The 15,058-nt window shown below is 42.9% G+C and overlaps 1 protein-coding gene across 1 annotated transcript in view; it reads right to left on the bottom strand.

The window, feature by feature from the left end:
* PAPPA (pappalysin 1) overlaps positions 1 to 15,058 on the bottom strand; it is a 181,131-nt gene that overhangs the window by 147,670 nt on the left and 18,403 nt on the right. Inside the window, exon 2 of the mRNA XM_075055166.1 lies at positions 5,899 to 6,967. Within this exon, the coding sequence (XP_074911267.1) occupies positions 5,899 to 6,967 (1,069 nt within the window). The remainder of the gene's footprint in view (positions 1 to 5,898; positions 6,968 to 15,058) is intronic.

Raw genomic sequence — 15,058 nt, 5'->3', positions numbered from 1 at the left:
CAAATAGATTTGGGAGAAAAACAGATTAATGTAAAGCTCCACAGCACTTGAAAGAGGCATGTTGGATGTGATCAAACTGTGGGTCTGTGTGTGAGACAGTATAACGTGAATTGATCAGCAAAGAGAATAAAACAGCTTATATACGTTGCTACTTTTCAGAACACAGGAAAAGATGAGCTCCACCTTGTTTGCTTAAACAGAGGCTGGTAAGGGTTGCTGGAGAGCATCCGCAGGGCAGCTGGTCCTGGAGGATGCAGTGCTGCAGAGCAGTGAGGGGCAAATTCAGTCCTTGCTAAATCTGCAGACTCTGCGCTTGCAAATCTTCCATGTGGCGTTCCAGAGCCAGAGCCAAATGGGTCTGCATTAGCACTGGAGAGTATAATAATACTTTAATCTATTGTCTCCCATAAGGATTCTTAATGATCTCTGATAGTTTACTCCACAGATTTTATAGGCTCTCTTCATTCCAAGCATCCTGCAGTTTGACCAGACAGTGATCTTTTTACATAATGGATAATGTCCACGAAAGAAACCATGAGTCCTATGAGTGCTGGGGGAAAAATGTTTCTTCAAAAAAACTGTTGGAAAAGATGACTGTGGGTCAAGCTAAATCAAGCAGACTCCTACTGTTTCTAGGGTGTGCAATCGTACACATAGAAATAGTTTCTTTAGTACTGAAGTCCTGTCTGTATCAGAATTCAACACTAGACTTATAAATGTCAGCTGCTAGCACAGGAACAGATGCAACTCCTCCCAGCTGATTAACATCCCTGACATCTGGAATAGAGGACAGAATAAACAGAGAGAACAGAGGATTTCCTGTTGGGACTTGGCTTTTGGGTGACAACTATGAAGATACAGCAACTCAACTGTCCTTGAGAGTATTACCTCTCCACCTTCTAAACAGCCCTGGTGCTGGTAATTAAAGAACTGGACATTTAATGTTGAATCCCTAGACAAAAACTCAGGTATTTGCTATATGTCTGTCTGACACCTGTGTGAATGCAGGAATCCTTGATGTCAAAAGCTGCACAATGGTCTCTTGGAGGCAGGGGATTAAGTTCTCAAGCTTCCTGAATTGAAGAGCTTTGATGAATTTCTTCTGTTCTTTTTAGTGTTTAGGATTAGGTAGAAATTAGTCCTTTATTGGGAATCAAGGAATAGTTCTTAGAACTCTTCTAGCTCCTAGAAAAGGGCATTAAGTATGCCTCCCTCCTCCAGCGTAAGTTGCCCATATTTTGCAAAGAAGCCTCATGAAAAGATTTCCAGTGGGAGAGAAGGAAAAAGAGATAGGAGGCTGATCTGATCAGAAACTCCATGGAGGAGCCCTGAAGTGCAGCCACAGCTCAGTTATCTGTAGAAGGTTGACCTAGGCTGTGGATTAGCCAGCCACCTCCTTCTTCTAACGCTACTGCTGCGGTCCACATGGCATAGCACGGTGTGTTCTTCAGACAAGGCTCTGCCATATCCATTGCTGTTCAAAACCACTATGGAAATCTTACAAGTTGTTCAAACGTGTATTCAGAGTCTAATTTACATATGCCTGGAATGTGCCGATGCCCTTAGTCTTGAGTGAGCTGACGTAACGCAACGTTAAGCTTTGCTGAACTGCACGATACAAGTGTTGGAAAAGGCCACAGAAAAGAGTGGGATCAGCAGGGCACTGGACTCCAGCTCTTTGGTTCAGTGTCACCCTGAGTCTGCAGGTAGGTGCTGCAAATAGACTCCAGAGCTTGTACAGCTCATCCCTGCCCCTTGTTTAGGCAAAGCAGAAGGGCTGCAGCAGCCTTCAGGGCACACATGTGGATGTTGAGACGGCCCGTCCCCAGGGTCAGTTATTCTGAGGGGATTTCCAGCAAGTATTCAGTAGATTTGAGGGAGTTTGAAGAGACTCCAGTAGCTTTTACTGTTTCAGGAATTTCATCAGCGTTTTCCTAAGAAGGCATCAAGGGGAATGCTTTCTTATCTGTCCTTGCAATCCTGTGGTGAAGCCTGATGTGCAAGCCCAATATTACATAAAAGGAACAGCTCAATTAACCATAGTATGGTGCAAGAATTTGCCACATCAAATGGCACTTACAGGGCACGATTTCCTATGATCCCTTGCTGTTTGTTTCAAGTTTTTTGAAAAGGAGCCATGGTAGGTGTCATAAGCTCAAAGTCTTCCCTATTTTGTAACCAGTAATATCCCAAGTAACACAAGGAATGTGTCTTTCTGGCAAGCATGTTTATCCTTGCTCTTTCCCTTTGTATTGGGCCAGACTGTACAATCTTAGCATGTTCTAATTTCCCAGAATTGCAGAAATAAAGAAAAGCTGATCAATATTTGCAAAACTCGTGCTGGGACTAAATACATTTTGTCCCACGCTCATGAAATTAGTAAAAAGAAGCAAGGCAGATATTCTTGGGTAAAGCCTGCTGTGTGGCTAATGATAACCAGTCCTTTGTTTTTTCCCCATAGGCTATTAAAAACGAGGAGAGATGATCTAGTTGGTACCACAATGTTTACAGCTTTTCTGCTGAGCAGCTCTGAAAGCAGAGTCCTCATCCATCAGTGCTGTCCCTCTGAACTGTCCCTCTGGCAAACTTCTTTACAGATATGTCACTGTACTTAAATCTCTATGCACCAACATCCCCGCTACCTGACTGCGGCACAGAATCTCAGCTGCCTGGAAAAGAATATTTTTGGAGAGGTGCCAGAAAAAGAGGTTGGAAACAAACAAACAAAAAATCTAGCTCTGCTGCTGGGATTGGCTCTCTAGTCACCATAGTTGCATCACAACAGTGACTGAAGGACACCATCAAAGTACCCGAGCACTTTGTCCAAGGTGCCAAAAGGATCACAAGAAATGTATAATGCAGATTGGAGGTGTCTTGAAATTGTTCCAGTGATATCACATCTGTGATTGCACTTAGTCAAGAAGCATCCACAGTGTTTTTTGCAGCATGACTCATAGCAACTTTGTCCCAGGGTGGAGGCTTGATGGACTGGGACTGAGACAATCAGAAGAAGGAAAGTGACTGGAAACAGATACATCTTCTTTTGGGGATGAGGAAGCACTGAAGAGGGTTCCTGTTTGTAACAGCATTAATCAAGCATTAGCACTTTTTGGTTGGTTCCAAAGGACAAAAGTATTTCAGGAATAAACTCTGCATGGTGAACAGCTGGCTGCAACCGCTGACACTAAGGATGTAGAAGGAACAAAACCCAGTAGCATCTGAAGGCCCCCCGCAATGCCAAGGAAGGCTGTGAAGAGCCCTTACAGCACAAAGCTCAGGAACTTTTTATTGGTACCATCTCATCTTTTTCTCCCCCTTTCCTCACCAGACTGAAGGCTCTTTTCCCTTTCTTCTGCTATTGTTAGACTGAACTTTGGCAGAGGAAATACCTGGAATTAGATGTGAGCTCTCAGTGGCTGTGGAGATGTCTTCATTGATGTGGTGCAAGGCCTGCACTAGAGGGGACTGAGGAGTCTTTGCCAATGAAAGTGATGACAAGAGGGGCTGGTGATGCAAAATGGGCCCAGATGGTGCCAACTGAGTCACAAATTTTGACTGAGTCACTAATTGGCATGGAAATCTCTCTCAGGGGATGATGCTGAGGGTAATACCAAAGCCAAACATAGGGTTTGAATCTTCACCCTTTTAGTCAATGAAGGCTTTGCTGCCAAAGCCACTGCCCTAAACCTGTATTTGTTAGCCTAAATACTCAAAGCAGTGTTCAGCCTTACAAAGCTCATTGATAAGTCCACAGACTTAATTGCTCTATTTTGCCATACTGAGTGCAAACACCCATCATAGTGGTGGGTATGAGCTCAGCCTAAGCACATCAGCCACCAAATAAAGGCTCCAGAGAGATGGAATATCTTCCACTGCCCTTCTTGGTTTCATTGCCAATGATCAATGCTGCGTTGCAATGTCTCTGCAAAGACAAATAAATGAAATCTAACTGTTGCAGAAAAAATCTTTGGAGGATCTATGGATTTTCCCAGGCTCTACACTGTGGAAAAGGACCTTCAGGCCTCCCCCAATGACTTCAGTGTGTCAGTCAAGAGTCAGTGCTTCTCAAGCCAAAATGAACACGTAGAAGTTCTGTGAGCTCAATACCATGAAATGCAAATCTTCCACACAAGTTCAGCAAGGTAGTTGTCTTCAAAAGGAACATACAACTGCGTATGAAAAGCAACTATGCTGTGTTAAGGTAACTTCAGATTTTGGAAATAAATTTCTTGCTCGGGCTTGTGCAAGTACAATCTGTGCAGCAAAAAGTCTTCATTTGAAATAGAAACATCTCTGCACGTCAGAATAACATTAAAGCACAGTCTTAAATCTGTCAACTAAAATTTACAAGGCTTTTCTTGTTTCATTTTGTATGGGTATTATGCTGGTCACAGAACAAGTGATAAAAGGGTACTATCAGATTAAAAATAATGTATTTTTCTAAAAATTGTCGTAGCTGTTATAACTAACACCTCGAGTTCTCAGAACTACGGTGTTAAAACAATCCAATTTGCATTATGCCTTTGATGATATTTCCTTAGTTATGTTCCTCTCCAATGGAACAGTATTAAAAGACTGGTATTTTTCCTTTCAATATTTTCAATCATTAGTATTTAAAGTATTTCCTCATTTGAGCTTTGTTCACTGGTAACTGACTGAAGTCAAGCTGAGCTATAAGGATTTTTTAAAAAACAACCTCACTGGAGTTTAAAAAAAAAAAACAAAACCAAACTGGAAAGGAAGCATTTCTTTGCAGCTTCATTCTGTGTATTTAAAGCTCCAGTAGAGCTGATAATGTTATTTAAAAACTTCTCTCTACTAGGGAAGTTACAAATATAGCCTGAATTGCTATAATGGAAAGGACTCCAGAATAGCTCATACTTTCCTTCTTAGCCTGAACTTTAGTGTTGACAACACAGGGTGTTCTGACCATCTAGAGTTTTTCTCCCATGATTTCACGAATTACCCTAAAAACCTGTAACATGGGATACAGACAACAGAATTTCAGCTTTAACCTTCATCTTCTGTGTGTTTATACTTCTAACTCATTCACAGGGAACACATCTGAAGTTGACCAAAAGCAAGTTGGAGTAATTGTAGCTATGTGGTACTCAACTGATGCATGTTATTCAAGCATGCCCCTCTTCAACCTACAACATAAGGAAGCCTTTAGCTGAGGACCTTAGGATTTTATAAACTTATATCCACCCAACAAAAGTTGCCCTGCCATTTGCAATGAAGTGGCATTACTCCCATTTTCATATATATAAAAAGGGGTGCAGAAAAGTTCAATTACCCACCCAATGTGTGCAACAGCACTGCCAGGAACCTGGTACCCACCTCCCTCCTCATAACCCACAGACTCAGCTGCACCTCCACAGCAGTGCTTACAGAAAGCTGTACTCATAGCATTAAAAAAACAGAATAACCTACCTACCTTCAAATAAGTCCTACAGAATTAAAGTCTACCTAAGAGTATTTATGTTCCGTTCCATGCCTGAGGGGCTTTTCCCTCTCCAAATACATGTGAGCTTTCTATGACACCCAATCCCCACTCCTAAGAGTCTATAGTTAAAATAACCTGTGCAATGCTACAATATACTGTTCATAACCAACTAATGGGTCTCCCAAAGTTGGCTGCTTTGGTCTTTAGCACTACCTTTCTTTAACCTAGATGGAGAATACCAGTTCAATGGTAAGACGCTGTTGAGACCATTAATGAGATTGCATTTGGATAACTGTAATGTGAACCAAATACTAAGAAAAAAATAAATTAATCACAAACTCCAAAGCCCGTAATGGCAACAGCACAAGGGTTCAACAGCCAGCAGGCTGATCAATACCTAGACAGATATTCATTAATATGATCATAAAAAGCTTGTTTAAGCAATTGCCTACCTGTAAGGAGAATATGGGTCAAAGCACGTCTTGGTGACTTCTGTTATCTCTGGGTTACAGCATTCCCCACCATCAAAGTTGTACCTCTCATAATTACAATCCATGTCACACACACCATTCTGCTTCTTCTTGTTGAAGAGCGTGTGGCGTACATGTCGGCAGTCTCCGCCATCGTACCCAGTCAAGGTGTGGTTGCACTCAGGATCACAGTTCTCATCCCCAATCTTGCTGATATCACAGTTGGCCAAGATGAGTCGGTGGCGAAGGGAGGAGTTCTTCACCTCCAGCACCTCCAGCTCCCAGGTGATGTTGTAGCGGCTGAAAGCCTCATTTAAATGCTGATGCTGGAACTCAATCTGCTGCCGGCTGACGGTGGGGTTCTGGTGCTTGTCATCATAGAGATTTACCACACGGTAGCGAACGATTTTGTTGCGGCGGAAGCTGGGGAGCTTGTTGTAGCTGGCTATTACGTCTGTGTTGTCACAGACTGTCTGTCCACAGAGAGGAGGGTCTAGGCTGGTATCCAGCAAATAGCCATGATGATAGCTGAACTTGCTCTGAGGACTGCTGCCATCCTTCATGGGAGACCAGGTGTTTTTCACATTCAGTAAACTGTCTTGAAGAACTAGCTGAGGTAGAGGCGTGTCTTGTCTGTGAATTGCCTGGCCCATGTCCAACAAGATCTCCTTCTGAGACCGGGCTGTTCTCCAGAGGCTGAAGTGCTCTACGTAACCCCGATAGTTCTGGTTCAGGGCATTTCCTCCAACCATGAGCACCTTGCACTTCAAGGTCAGAAGACTGAAGATGCTGCCCACTTGCTCTCCACTTGTGGCCACCTGGGCACCATTCACATAGAGTTTCATCAGGTGCCCATCATACGTGGCAGCCAGATGCACCCACTGGTTGGGGAGGTAGCTGCGATGTGCTGCAATGGTGGTTACTTTGCGAGCACGGTCCGTCTTCAGAGAGAAGAAATAGCGGGGGTCTCTATTCCCCTGGTCACTGACGGTGTTAATCCCCAGGACCCATCCTCGGTCACGGGACGTGTAAGAACATTTGTCATATAGTCCTATGTGCCCCCAAAAAAGAAATATGAATAAATAAGGATGACAGAATAAAGAAATTAGTCTTTAAATTGTATAAATATATCTCTTTCTATGTATATACACACACTCACCTACACATGTTAGAAAGTTAGTGTACAAGAAAGACATTAAATCATCTAGTGCATGATTGTGGGAGGTCACGTTAAGACTTGCTATTAAAGGTCAAGATTTGCCAGTGGCATGTGCAAATGGGATTCCCCTTTCCTGACCAAAGACCAAAACTCTTTTGCAAATTCCTATCAGCAAAACGTTGTACTGTGCATTTGGTTCTTACCTGCACTCAAGTCATACATCATTGGTTGAAAATAAGAACACTCCTGAAAAGCAGTCCTTGTTGATCTCACTCATACCTCATACCCCTGAACCCTGTATCTAATAAGGTCCAGAGGAGAAATAAGTATAAAATTTAAGTACTGCACAGTTGGAGAAACACTGAGCAGCTGCAATAATCTCAATAGGTTCAAGCACCCAAATCCTACAGAGAGTGAACGGGATGTGTTCAGGCTACCTTCAAATTCATACCCAATAAAAACCAGTAAGGAAATGGCATACACTGGTATGCTGGATGAGTTGAGCCGAGTATATACCACAGCAGCAAAGGGCAAGAAACATGTACGGATGGACACACACATTCAGAAAGATTCCTGCCCCCTCACACACACACTTACTAACAATTTGGTGCACCACAGGGAATATATGCTAATAATTTCTCTCATAGACAAAGTGTGGATCCACATCTAAAGCTGTCTCAACCAGTCTTCAGACAGCTCCAGGCAGTGGGAAGAGCCCACTCCTTCTCAGTTTGGGACATGGGGTTTGGCAAGTTAAATACATACATTTCCATCTTTCAATTCTGAAAGGCCAGGGGCTGCAGGGACACCCCTAAACTGAAAAAATAATCGTTAGAGCCTTCAGCACCAAATGGCCTTTCTACTATCAGCACATAGGAAACAATCCTTCCCCAAGCCTCCACTTCCAAAAGCCTAAACAAAAATCATAAATCTCTGACAGTTCAGTCCTCATGAAAAGACTAAATATCCCCTTACCTCACCCCTGCACCCTAACCCTCCCAGCACTACAACCAAATAACATCTTCTGCTTCTAAGTTGCTCAACAGCCATCTGTTAACAATCACTCATTAACAGTGCGGTCTTGTCTAGTATCAACAGAGCAAAGGTTACAGGAGCATTCACTGTATTTTTCCTCCCCTCTCCCAGCACCCACCTTTCCCCCTCTCCTCACACCCTTCCCCTCTCCTCCTCCTCCCCCTGTAAAAAAAGTCTTCTAATGCGAAAGTTAAAAAAATTTAAACAGGCCTTTTTTCTGCACACTGGTATTTTGCTAGGGACTCTGAGCTCCCCCTTTTCCTGTTTCCTTTGGAAGAGAGATCCCAGGGTTCGGAAGGTAATGTGTTTATTCATCTGTAGGGCGCACTCAGTTCAAAACCTTTTTGAGACCAGCTTCTAGTTTATACTGCTACTTCTGATCACAAGAAAGGAGAGGAGAAGAACCAGGAAAGGAAAAAACAAATATGCTAAAAAAAATTACATTTGCTGGGATGGGTATCTACCCGAGAAATTCATGATATGAAAGCCAAAGCTACCAATGACCCTCTGGCATCTGTTTTTTAAGTGTTTTTTTATTTTTCTATATGGAATAAATACTTTTACAAAGCATTCATTTTCAGATGTACGAGAGCCCATAAACGTCTGCATTTTTATGAATCTCAAATGAAGGTATTGTCCAATGATAGTGGGTGGATAATACTGCAATGAATGAGAAGACAGCTGGCAAGACAAGTCCCTCTTCCAAACAAGTCATTAAAAAATACATTATAAAAATCTCAACTTATTGTAATAAGACTATTAGAGCTGGTCAGACATTTTGCAAGAGAGTTTTTGCCTGCCAAGAAATGCCAACATGGTGAGAGCAGAAAAAGCCATGCTGAAATAGGCCGGTCCCAACAAATCTTACTGAGAAGCTGCAGGTCTTCAACACAGCCAGGGGAACCCCAGGGACCCCCTCGGCTGTTTTGACTGCAAGCACAGAAGGTTAGCCCATCCCAGACATGCTCCCCAACATCTCCTGCCACGTTTGCCACCCAGCAACCGAATTCTCCAGGCCTGCGGACCACAGGGCAGCTGCACACACAATAGCTGCTCCACCTGTTTCTTAAGGCATCCAAGATCCCTGCTGTTGGACAGACGGCTGAAAGTCCTGGAACAGGCTTCTGGGGTCTCCAGCTCTGGGGAAGTCCACCACACAGTCTTTAAGGGTCAAGGTTTTTGGCTTTTTGTTTTGACCGGGGCTGGAAATATTCCCCCAAAGAACGAATAAATTATTGTGGAATGGAAATTCAGTTTCCTAGCCAGCATTAAAGAACATCTTCCTCTCTCTCTGAAGTGCTGCATGATACTAGTGATTGACCTCAGCTGAACAGATGGAGCTGCTGGAGGAATACTACAGAATAGTAGCAATCCTCCCTTGCCTTTGAGCATTTAAACCCTGATGTGATGCAACGTGTCTTGAGTTTGGCTCAAACAGCTGCCATCAATTCAAGATTTACAGGGAGCCAAAGCAGGGCAGAAAAAGAAAAAAAACAGCGACAATAGGGACACCACTGAACATGCCAGTATGAAAGCTGCTGAACTAAAACAGTCTACTATTCCGGTTCCTTACATTTTCTAGTTTAGGGCAAAGGTCATTACTGAATCCATATGCCACGTACAGTATTCTTTTCTCAAACTTTTACTATTACAGACATCCAACTCTTGATGAAAAGATGGACTGAACACAATCCCTTCTGCAGCAAGACTTGTTTTATTCTTAACAGAAAGGAAAAAGAGTAAGAAAAGGGATAAGAAACCCACACTCCCCATAACTTGCAAAGTCGTACCAGTTCTTTATGACCTCCTTTTGCTTGTATGCTGTACCTACTTTCCCAATCCTTCACTTACTTTTGGCTTTAGACTAAGAATCCTCCGGCTAAGGGAGTGTCACTTTTCCGTTTTGTCCCCAGCACAATGAAACTAATTTCAGCTGGGACTTTGGATGTCATAATAAAAGAATTTATTACTTCTTCTATGACAACTAATAAGGGCAAAGTCATTGGAAGAGGGACATGTGAAATAATTGCCAGAACTTCTGAAAACTGAATAATTTGATGTTTTCACAATTTATTTCAATTTAGTAAAAGGTTCCATAGCCATGAGTTATTTCTCAGACATAATTAAGAACATTTTAAACAAGAGGCCTCTTTTACCCCAAACAAGGCTGGTTTTGAGCAAAATCACCCCTTACAATGGTTGACACTCTGAATTTCAAAATTCAGCTGTGACCACAACCAACATTTACATGAAAAACATACAGAGTTTAGATTCTCATTTACACTGAGAATTCTTTACAATAATGTGGTAAAGGACATTTTTAGCTACTTAATATCCCTTTACAAACCAAGAGTGGTGTAAAGAGGCCTCATGGTAAATGAGACTCAAGCCAATGACTGCAAAACCACAATTTGGCGAATATGCCTGGAGTTTCTGAGCCAAGAAATGGTGCGAAATAAAACTGATGTTTGTTTTCCCCACAGCAATTAGATTAAAAAAATATGTACAAGTTTCATACAGCAGCAAACAGTTTTCCTCACTTCTGCTTGCCCTGAGTTGCTAGAAAGGGATGGAGCTACAGCTGAGAAGAATACTGACAGCCCTTCTAACTCCTTAGTCTGAATGATTTTTCCCCTGTAAAGCTTCTGTTCCTGAAACCCAAGGGATTAAAACAGAATTTTATCTTTTATTAAAAAAAAGAAGAGATACTAGTTCAGCTTTCCAGTAAGAGGCATTGGTAACCTTCCTTCCCCACAAAGGAGTGAGTCACTTTTCAGACAACTCCAGAGAAGTGCATGAACAGAGTAAGATGCCATGTTCCCGCATGCTTGGCCAGAGACAGACTTTGATGGCCCACGAGGCTGCTTCCAGTCCCATGGTGCTTGTCCCTTATAGGAAAAGTAAATTCCTAGGCATCAAAAGAGCAGGGAAAGCTAGGAAATTAAACTCCAAAGGCCGAAAGCCAAAAGCCAAACATGGAAAATAAGAAATACAATCTCTCCCATTTTTTTTCCAATTAAATCTCAGTTCTCTGGCTACTGACCCACAACCGCTCCAGTATACAGCTGTCCATCTGACCTCTTCCAGGAGGCCCTAACAAAGGCCAGTGTCTGACTTACATCCCAGTTTGTTTTCAGGACTTCGCTGGGGACTTAAATAGAGCCACATCCTTGCGTGGGCCCTGGTGCAGTGGACAGGATTTGGCAGCACGAGCACAGCGTGTAGCATCAGCTGCTGAACTTCTGGAAGAAAGTCCTGGGTGAGGACACAAGGCATTGCTGTAACCAAGCTCGCGGTGCTGAGATTGGAGCAGATGTTTATCAGTAGCAGCCACAGAGAAACGGGAACTCGCAGCTAGAGGCTGTGCCTGCTAGAGTCGTAAGTAGCACTCTGTGGGCAGAGTTTGAAAGAAGAGAGGCTGAAGTAGCCCAGGCAAGCTGCTGTAATCCACTTTAATATTATCAATAACAGCCTCCAGGCCTCCCTCCCTCACTTCAGTGCTGTTTCTTGCGTCTTGCTAACAGCAATCTTCCCGGTAATCTGCCCAGCCATAGAATCACCTAGGAATTTAATTCTTTATGCAGAAAAGGTTTCCCCACTTTGCTGAGCAATGGGAAGCAGAAAAAAAGTAGGAAAAAAAAAAAAAAATACTTGTTATGCTTTCCTTTCCAGGAGCTGAGAGGCTGGGGGAAGGGGAAGAAGAAGGAGGTCAGTTTGACTTTGAACACATCAGGTGTGCTGTGGAGCCCGTCACAGCCGTGCAAGGCAGAACGGAAAACAGTGCCCTGCACTTCTGAAAGTTGGCCCTGCCTGTTTTGCTGGGAGACTCCAACCAGAGGTGACAGGACTCAGTTATGAAAGGGGAATTTAGGTCAACAATCAAAGCTGCAGTCAGGGGGCCCAAGAACAGGGAGCTAAAGGTTGAGGCTGTTTTTTTCTTTAGCATGCTTTAATCGTTTAGTATCAAAGCACAGAGGAACGCTTGAAAGAGCAAATATTCTACAGGAACCTATAGAAAGCTTTTATCTGTCCAGAGGAAAATAATTAAAACCGACAGATTTGGGTTAAGTATCCCCATGTTCCATGCAATTGGATAAGTCAGCGAAGATCCACTGGAGCAGTTCTTGAGTTCTGCACTGGATATTTCATGGTATGACGTTGAACCCAATATAGTTTTACAAAGGGGAGAAATAATCTCTCCTTTCCTTCACCGTGCTTCCCCCAGCCCCCACTTCCTTCCACAATAGTTAAATAATTCAAAGTCCAGAGTACTTAAGGCAACATCTCTGTCTACACCATTTCCAACACAGCTAAGAGGCCTCCTGAGGTCACCCCCTGAGACGAGGAGTGGCTCAAGCAAACCACCTGAGACTTGCTCAGGTGGCAACATACTACTTAAGCGAACAAAAAGAGGATGTTTGCTGCTGCTATCAATCTAGCTGAATTCGCACCAGATATTATCATTTACAAGCTATGCAGTAGGATTCAGATCTGAGACAGGACAGAGTTCTTTCTGTTTTGACATGAAAGACAAGATCTTCATCATGTAGAAATACAGAGTCTAATACAGCTATGCCTATTTAACATTAAGAATATGGCCCAAGGCTCTTTTCAGTATCAAAATCTTTATATCATTGCCATTTAGCATTAAATTAAGCATATATTCTGTACTGTTTCTGAAATTCCCAGTCATTCATACGCTCAATGAGATACATTGAAGCCTGAAAACAGGGAGGTGAGAATGGCTAAAACAGCAAAACATGAATTTGTAGTGGCTGGGTAGTTATGAACATTACATAAATCCTTCCCTTCTGATAACAAAATCATGTAGGCTGCAACAGAGCAGCCACTGGCATGGACAATCATATTAGTGACACTTCACTGAGCCTATTGTGAGAATATACCCGCTAACAGTATATAAGAGCTTACTGCAAATAGATCTGGTAGGCTGGGGTTAGTGAGAAATTATTAGATTGTGAGGATTTTGAGGTGTAAGTGAACACACAACACTGCATAACCAGATGGCACAGAGGAGCGAGCTTCAGTCCTTGCAGTATTTTAACAGGGTCATCCTTGGACTGGATATTGCTTTTGCAAGGGCTCCTTTGTATACAGTATCAGCATAAACAAGTGTTAGTGGGAAGGTTGGCTTCTTATCTAGATCTCCCTAAGCATTTCACAATAAAGCTGCAGAACCAGTGGGGACTGGTACTTGGTTAGCAAACTGTGGCTGTTTATGATCTAATAACTAGGTTTAGGGGGGGCTTTTAGATGGATAGCAAAAAGCACATCCTTCGCGAGGGTCAAACTTCAGTCCCTGCTATAAAGTCTGGGACAATGGGAACATTCCAGAGAACAAGGGTAAGGATTTTCTAATATCTGCATAACCATTTATTTCTTCTGCCTTGTTCTCAGAAACAACTGAATATTTTTGGTTGAAGCTTGGAAAATCAGTATGTGTCCATATTATTAGAGATGATCATAATATACGCAGACATAGGAACAGTATTAAGATAGTATAGGCAGGCTTTGTTTGGATACTACTAAACTTAAAGTCATAAACTCTGCAGCCATCAGCATATTCCTTCAGAGAACCTCTGACGTATGTCATAAATATGGGAAGCTTTGCATCAGGCTTGATTCAGACAAGAATTCAGGTTGGTGGCTGCCAGTTTTAGACACTCCAGTGTGGCCCACTGATAATAAAGCAGAGTTCAGTGTTTTTGAAAACCCAGATATCCTTCAAATGTAGGGAATGGAAAGCCCTCAATAAGTTTGTTGGTTTGGCTCAAAGGGACCTTAACACATCTCTCAACTTCCAAGCTTATCTATGCTCACCGATCAGCAGAACCAGGTTACGAATTAACCATCCTATTGTAGCTGAGGCAGTGTATTCACCTTCAGAGAAATCCAGCATTAATACCATTCTCACTTTAAAAGCAGGTGTTGCAAAACACACAGAATGTATCAAGAGGCATGCAGAAAATCATTCATCTTTCACAGAAGCATGTGCAACACGCACAAAACCGGACGCACACGCAAACCTACAGAAAAGGACATAAATACAATGGCATACCGGCAGAAGGGTCACTCTACACACAGACGAACATACCCAGCAACGCACTTGGTGGAACACACATTACTTCTGCTTCCACATCTCCTGCTCCTCCCTGCGCTATTAGCCAAACACTGATTAGCTATCAAAGCTCTACAGAGAAATTTACTCTTGTGCATGCTAACACAGAGTGGCTTTCCTCCCTTTTGTAAGAGTTAATGCTTGAGAGCAAACACAGAGAGTATCTTCTATGGAAGGAACAGACACGTAAGTACCATAACTTCCAGGCAATCTAAATGATAAAGTGGTATTTCTGGGCTCCTTTTAGAAAACAGCAGAGAGAATTGATCATAAACTGGGTCAAGATAGGTCAGCATACCTCAGAGCAGATCAGATGGCCAGAGCATCCCAGGAGGAAACGTTCTCCTGGAAGGATTATTAGGGGCACATCTGTGCCATCAGATGACCGTGCACAATACCCATCAGCTCACTGGGAGTTCAATATGGCATTTCCTTTCAAAATGTGCTTTGTGCCTGACAAGCACTGCAAGTCAATCAGATGCAGCAGCGGCCAAGCCCGTAGTCGTGCTGGAAAAACGCCCGACATGCTGCCCTATAGAACCCCCTCGATGGCCAGAAATGTGGAGCAGTGAGAAGTGGAGGTCTGCGCATGAAATTGCTTGTGGTGCTGATCAAAATACACAACCAGGATTGAAGGGGGGACAACAACACAGCTTGTTTTGCTTTTTAGAATTCCCTTGTCTCTGACCTTTACAGCAGCTTTAGGGCAGCACTGGAACCAGCTGAGCAGTTACTACTCCCAGCTGCAGAGAGAAGAGCTTTTACACCATTGCACAATGCATGTGTGTTTGTGGGGGGGAGGTTAGGGCTAG

Source organism: Buteo buteo, chromosome 23 (assembly GCF_964188355.1).
Source record: "Buteo buteo chromosome 23, bButBut1.hap1.1, whole genome shotgun sequence".
NCBI lineage: Eukaryota > Metazoa > Chordata > Aves > Accipitriformes > Accipitridae > Buteo > Buteo buteo.
Note: the sequence above shows the minus strand (reverse complement) of the source record. Positions and strands in the feature narration are given on the sequence as shown.